The sequence below is a fragment of the Triticum dicoccoides genome, chromosome 1B, assembly GCF_002162155.2.
Source record: "Triticum dicoccoides isolate Atlit2015 ecotype Zavitan chromosome 1B, WEW_v2.0, whole genome shotgun sequence".
NCBI classification, from domain to species: Eukaryota; Viridiplantae; Streptophyta; class Magnoliopsida; order Poales; family Poaceae; genus Triticum; species Triticum dicoccoides.
Genome location: NC_041381.1, coordinates 411,072,282 through 411,079,272, shown reverse-complemented (window position 1 = coordinate 411,079,272; position 6,991 = coordinate 411,072,282). Strand labels below are relative to the sequence as shown.

Below are 6,991 nucleotides of genomic sequence, written 5' to 3'. Positions count from 1 at the left end.
CCATGCATGTACATGTAAGGTCGGACCAAGCAAGCAAGGGCCAGCTTAAAACCTCTCGCTCTCTCCCATCCACCACGCCACCACCAAGTACAAGACGTAGTGCCACAGTGCCAATGACAGTTTGCCGCTAGCTGCTTGTGCAGTCGGGCACGCCTGGACCTGGCTAGCTAGCTTCCTCAACTATCCTGCAGCTGCATGCATACTGGTCATGGTCAGCCTGGTGCTACTGCTAGCTAGCTAGCTAGTCATACATAGGTCGATCTTGCGTGTCCCAGGGATGACATAACTCTTGGCAGATTTAGGACTTAGGTACATATACACACACGCATCGCATGCACGCGGAGCTACTAGCTATATGGGCTTAAAGCTAGGCTAGCTAAAGACAGGAGACAAATTTCATTTCATTTCTTTTGGGTCTAGGCTTTCGTGCACAATGATCCGTAGCTGTCAGTGCCCATCGATCGATCAGCCGACCGAGTGGCCAAAGGGAGACAGGCGTACGTACGGGCTCGTGTGACTCCGTCTACCTACCAATCGTCATCGTCCGGACTCTTGCTTGTTATGCATAGTGCAGCGCCTAGAAGTCAGGCGCTACACTGTATAGTGTAGCGCCTAACACTCAGGCGCTGCACACTGACTTGGCAATTTTTAGGCATCAGAAACAAATGTTCGCCACAGTTAATAAGTGCATGTGCAACGTCTAAGAGCTAGGCGCTGCACATTATGTGTGTGACGCCTAGACCAAAGGCGTTGCACTGCTTGGTGCGGGCCCAGGGATGCCACGGTGGCCGAAAGTGTGGCGCCTAAGATCTGGACGCTGCACAGTGTAGTGTGGCGCCTAGGTGTCGGGCGCCACACAAAAGGGTCAGCTGAGTGAATTTTTTTCGAGACAGTTTAGTTTGTGAATTGATTTCACCCTCGGGTCAAAACAGTGATTTCTGCCTACTCCCGATCTCCGCCTGCATTGGAGACAGTGGTCACCTGACCAAATCACACTTTCTGTGAACTACTACTACTACTTGCGTTTCTTTTCTCTTAAAGCACAGTATTATTATACTGTACAATCTCACATGGCTTTGCCCTATTCTGTCTTCTGCGTTCGTCCTTTTGAGGTGACAACTGGCCAACCATGGCCTAATATATTGTCTTCCAAAGATCTGGAACTGCAGGGCCTAAATGGTTTTGCAGCTGGCGACGAGATCAAGAAAGTAGTTCTTTTAGGAGGGGAAGAAAGCCGGGTTCGTTGCAGGAGGCGCGTGCCCTAGGAGCCATCTCCGGCGTCGACAACGCTAGATGCGGCCCTCGGGTCTGCGGATCGGAAGCCAGGGTGGCGGCTCCGCGTGATGGTGGTCTAGCTGGCTGCGGGTTCGCGGAGGTGCGGCTGTAGGTGAAAACCACACCGACTTGGGTCATAGCTGAGGAGGGCGACGTATTTGCGTTGTTGCCTTGTCAAAGACATTGTTGCTACAACTCAGCCTTCCTGCTAGGACTGCACTAGGGAAACCCTAGATCCGGGTCTCTCGGATTGGACGATGGCGTTGTGCGATGTGCGGCGCTGTTCTCCATCCTTGGAGCATCGTTTTTTGAAGCAAGTGCTGACGGGAGGGGTCCTGAGGTGGAGCGACATGGTTTCTTTCTAGTCGGAGATGGCAAGTCTCGACGGCTTGTGGCAACGTGGTCTCGGCGGCTAACTAGCGCGCGCAGAGCAGTGCCATTGTCTGTCGTCGCGATGACGTTGACGGTGGGCCTTGGCAAGGCCGTTGTGTTGATCCTGTCATGAAGATAGGTTCATGAAAGATGGCGGCAGCGACTTCGGGGGCGCGCATGTGCTGGACCAGTGATCCGGTTTTAGATGATATGTGTAGGTCTAGGTATGAGGTCAGGCATAATACTTCCTTCGTGCGGCTTAGGACGTCGAACGAAAAATCAATTGAACTAACGAACAATGTGATTGATCAGATAAGTACCTAGCAGCAAGAAAACGTATGCGCTTTAGCACGGGATGACGTGAAATTCGTTGCTTGTTCTTTCGGTAGCCAGCGTTTATGAAAAACGGATATATTTTAGATGGGATGGTCACTATCCATGAGGTGTTTCATGAGCTTAGAAGGACTAAACAAGAGGGGGTCACGCTAAGTTAAACTTTGAAACAGGGTGAATTGGGATTTTCTACAAAAAAGTTGAATTAAACAAGTGATAGAAGGATGTGCAGGGAGTATCAATATTAATGAAGAGGTTCGCCCATATTTAAAGAGCTAATGTAGTGCATACAGATATTTTGAAGTCAAATTTTACAAACTTTGACCAAGTTTATAGAAAAAACTATTTATAGCTACAATACATAATATATAAAATATGAACTAGTATATCTTGTGATGAATCTAATGATATATTTCTAGCTTTCGACATATAAATGTTCTTCCCAACAAACTTAGCCAAAGTTTATAAGGTTTGACTTCTACAAAAATCTATATCCACTACATTATGAAACCAAGGAGTAACATAAAATGGTTGTGTGCATATTTCCCATACACCCAGAAACACTACTTATCCTCAAAAATAGTACTAATAGCACAACTAAACTGCTGAAGTGACTGGCAACTGAGAACTAGTGGCAACAAAGAGGATAAACTGAATCGACCGAGCAAGACAAAAACATAAACGACATAAATTGTGATAACAGCACTAGTTACATGGGCAAGAAATTCTGAATAACACAAATAGAAAGTTCCAAAGCGAAAAGAACAGATGATCTAAGTACATATCCTACTTCCAAAAGCTGGCCTACGACGACACGATTCAGCCTCACGATGTAAAGTCTTCCGTATCTGCTCTCTTTGAAGTTTCTTCACCAAAGCATCGCAGGTTAACCAGTGTAGTAGTAGTTATGACACCACAAAATTACCACCAGCGACGCGGATCACCAGATCAGAGCAACTAGTCCGTGGCTTCCTTGCCCTGCTTTGCCCCGACAGAGAAGAACTCGGTGATGACCTCCAGGGGCATGCCCTTTGTCTCAGGGACCTTCATGTAGACGAATACAAAGGCCAGTATGCAAACGACAGCATATATTCCGAAGACTCCAGCGAGACCGATGGCGTTGAGCATCACGGGGAGAGTGTAGGTCACGATGATGTCGCCGATCCAGAAGGTTAGCGCGCAGATGGCTATGCAGATGCCACGGACGGAGGTGGGGAAAATCTCCGCGCAGAGAATATTTGGGATAGGCCCAAACCCCATGACGAAGAAGCAGAAATAGACGATGACGCTGATCGTTGAGAGCGCGGCGTGCACCATGGTTCCGACATCCAGAACATTCACCAAAACCAAGACAGCTAGTGCTACTATCAAGACAGGGATTGTCGAAAGGAGAAGAAACCTGGATGAGAAACAAAATGGAAGAATGGTTACTCTTTCATTCACATTCAGCAATACCACATTGTATCACAAGTAAACAATATCATACAAAATCTGAAGTCTAACCTTCTTCCTGACATATCCATGAGTCTCATGGCGATGCCAATGCTGGGAAGCATCAGCAAGGTTGTCAAGGCACTAATAAGAATAGATGCAGAGGAAGAGCTTAGACCAATGTTTGATAGAAGAACCCCGACACCTGCTTGCTCAAGTATCTGAGGTGTGTAGTAGAGGACTCCATTGATACCCGCAAACTGAACAAACAAAAGTTGATCATCAGCACATGAACATTCGGTATGCAATATATGTATTTAGGTACTAAACATGAAGCATGGAAGAACAAAAAAAGGAAACATAGGGATGAGGAAACTGAAGTATGTCACAATTTGAAATATTGTTATTCTAGGAACGCTACAACCATACACAACAATAAGAATGTATTATGTGTTTCTACCGCACCACCTTCCTTCTTATACTTTCTACCACAAGATCAAAATTGATCTTACTTGTGCGAAGGACTAAAGGAATATAGTAGCATATCACAGTTTGATAAGCAAAATTATGTTATCCAGATTAGCATTATCAGCTTATCAAGTTTATTTACTTCAGAAAACTACAGCAACCTGATATCGGTGTTGCTTACCATAGGCAGCAAAGCATTTTTTTTTTCTCGCAATAAGGCTGAAGGTAAAAACTTCAACAAGAAGGCATGGGCAGCACCCAACAGCATGATGTTGTTATTACTATAAAGTTTTAGTTTGAAGAGAAAAACAAAGACTGTTAAATACTAGATCTATAAGAAATGTGTGTGCTAAATTAGTTGTCAAGAGCACTTAGCAGTGCATACATTGATATTTATATGCAGCAGAAAGGCAAAAACGGCTGACCTGCTGCAGGATCTGTAATCCTATGCCAACGAACAGTGCATGCTTCACTCCAGGTTCAAATAGTTCTGCCCATTTTGTACCCTTGGCAACTGCCTCAGATGGATGTACCATGGCAGGACCAGCAAGCTGCTGCTCTATCAGGTCCTTCGAATAAAGAGCAGGTTGGCTCACTAGAGCGGCTGCCTGGATATACTCACCACCAGGAGGAATATCACCTCCTGGCATAGACAATATAGAGCCCCTCCGATCACCTGACACGCCCTCCTCATGCAAGTAAATACGCTGGAAGCCGCCTTCCTTTTGCCCATCTGCACCTTCTCTCTCAGTCCACTTCCAAGCTAACTGCCACCCCCCACCAATGCCCATGCTGCTTACTGCCTCCCCTCCCTGCATGCTGCTACTTCTTCCCACACCACCCATTATGCTTCCATGAGGTGCAGCAATCTCCTTACCCTCCACGCTTGTCGCTTGACGAGAAATAAGCGGGCTATTGAGGCTATCCTCAATGTCATCAGCACCATGATCCGATGCATAATCTTCATCATCCCTATGACTCTCAGCATCCCAGTCAGCTTTAGCCTGCTGCTGTTCTGCCACGCTAAACATGCTGCCAAAGTTAGGAAACAATGTGCTGCGCATGCTCCCCATTACCTCAGGCATCTTCTCATGGACACTTCCGAAGAGAGTGACAAGTGGGTCCACGAGAGATTTACCCTGACTAACCATACTCCCATGACGAGACATGAGACCCAAGGCGCTTCCAAGTGCACTTTGGCCGCCGCCCCTAACAGGACGGGCGATCCAAGATACCCCTTCTTCAGCTCCGTACAGCTTCAACTTCTCTTCATCTGGAGCCAGCCCGTCATCAGCAAGCTCATCATCAGGTCCAATTATGTATTCCTCAAAATGTGTGTCTTTCCCAACACCCAATCCTTCAACAAGAAGGGCCATTTCTCCTGCACAGTTAATCCCACATGGGTAAGATCATCAGAGATTTTATGCCTGTCAGACTAGTAAGTATTTAGAGAAGATAGACAAACCTGAGACATCTTCCCTTCCCCGCAGTCCCTGCAACACTCGCTTGGCCTCAGCCATTCTTCCTTTGCTCACAAGCCATCTCGGCGACTCGGGCAAATAGAAGACAGTCAATGCAAAGTACATAAGCGACGGTATCGACAAAACCCCAAGCATGATTCTCCAGTCAGGCTGCGGCATGAGCGACATGGTGAACACCATGCAGTAAGAAAGGAACATCCCTCCTGACCCACTGAATTGCGGCAGCGTGTTCAGCAGCCCTCTAATGTCAGTCGGGGCGGTCTCCGAAATGTAAAGAGGGACAAGGGTGACAGCCAAACCGATACCGAACCCGTCGATGAGCCTGGCCAAGAGCAACACATAGACGTTGGGCGCCCAGAGCATCACCAGGCCACTGACAAAGTAGAGGACAGACGAGGCGATGAGCAGGGGCCGCCTGCCAACAGCGTCAGCCACCGCCCCCGAGAACGTGGTGATAACCGTCGCCCCGATGAGCGACATGGCCACGATGAGGCCCTCGATCAAGGGCTGGGTCTCCAAGCTGAACTCCTTCTTTATGTACAGGACGGCGCCTGGAGAGATCACAGCAGCAAGTCAACATGGTCAGCGTGAAGTCAAAGCATCTGCATCGGTTCAGAGTTCTGAACATGTCGACACAGACTGAATTGTCATGGTTCAGATGCGCAGATCACGCATGAGACGGATCCGTTCAGAGAACTCGGAAATCTTGCGAGGATTTCGTTTCAGCGGCTTGATCGGTTTTTAAAGATTGTATGTAGAACAAGAAAGAATATTTGTTTTTACTACCACTACTAGTACTACATGCAGCTCCACCAAATCCGTCATGATCGGAGCCGGCAAGATACCCAATAATTGCTGCCTCTACCAAACAACACGGGCCTCTGGGACGCGCAACAGCATAAAGAGTATCCCAACGGCGTCGAAAGAGCATCTGTTTTTCCGGAAGCACGAACGAACGAATTACCTGCAATGGTCGCATTATCCCACCCCTGCAGCAGGTTCCCGATGGACGCCGCTATGGCGACCAGCACGGCGCCCGACATGGCCGCCGAATCTTACCCCTGCACAGCACAATCACCACCAACAACAGCACTCGTCAGCACGGCAAAGCTCGTGAGATATGACAAACAACAACGACGACACCAACACCCCAAGAACAAATCAGATTCGACAGAAGCAGCCGGCCACGGTCGCCTCTACTCCACGCACACACAAAACAAGCAGGGGCAGAGCTTACCCGACGACGGCCTCCGGAGTTGAGGATCTCCGCTCGGGCACGGGACCTCGCAGGGAAGCTGTGAGGAATCTGGCGAGGCGGGCAGGCGTATAAGAGGCGGAATCCCTGACAGCCCCGGAAGCTTTTTCCCTCCAGCTGTGGCGTCGATTTCGCCCCGGGCGAGATGAGGAGTGTGCGTGAGTGTGGGGTGGGGACTCTATCGACTACTATCATCTGGTGGCCTGTGAGGCAGCCTCCGATTTCTCTACGATATTCCTCCGAGCGCCGCGGCGGAAAAGGCCGCCAAGACGCTGCCTCGTGGGGTCCGGGTACAGACGGGGCCACGCGTCAGCTGGCGATGCGGGTGGGCGCGCGCGTGGAGCGTCTGCTGACAGGTGGGCCTGGTGGAGGGGCA

The 6,991-nt window shown here is 48.9% G+C and overlaps 1 protein-coding gene across 2 annotated transcripts; it reads right to left on the bottom strand.

The window, feature by feature from the left end:
• Positions 1-2,627: 2,627 nt before the first annotated feature.
• On the bottom strand, positions 2,628-6,789 carry LOC119338160 (monosaccharide-sensing protein 2-like). 2 transcript variants are annotated; one of them, XM_037610462.1, is made up of 6 exons: positions 6,598-6,789; positions 6,325-6,421; positions 5,345-5,911; positions 4,305-5,260; positions 3,484-3,671; positions 2,938-3,379 (listed from the first exon to the last, which is right to left on the bottom strand). In XM_037610462.1, the coding sequence occupies exons 2-6, from the start codon at positions 6,401-6,403 to the stop codon at positions 2,938-2,940; spliced, it is 2,232 nt and encodes a 743-aa protein (XP_037466359.1). In that variant the 5' UTR covers positions 6,404-6,421; positions 6,598-6,789. The 2 variants fall into 2 exon arrangements, with proteins under 2 accessions (XP_037466366.1, XP_037466359.1); XM_037610469.1 differs by lacking the exon at positions 6,598-6,789 and having other exon boundaries at positions 2,628-3,379; positions 6,325-6,403.
• Between the last annotated feature and the right edge of the window lie 202 nt (positions 6,790-6,991).

Excerpts from the sequence above, each read along its gene's own strand:
- LOC119338160 (XM_037610462.1), bottom strand. The coding sequence starts at position 6,403 with ATGTCGGGCGCCGTGCTGGTCGCCATAGCGGCGTCCATCGGGAACCTG. Across the intron at positions 5,261-5,344 it reads GGGAAGGGAAGATGTCTCAG|GAGAAATGGCCCTTCTTGTT; the intron begins GTTTGTCTATCT and ends TTAACTGTGCAG. Across the intron at positions 3,672-4,304 it reads GATTACAGATCCTGCAGCAG|TTTGCGGGTATCAATGGAGT; the intron begins GTCAGCCGTTTT and ends TTGTTTGTTCAG.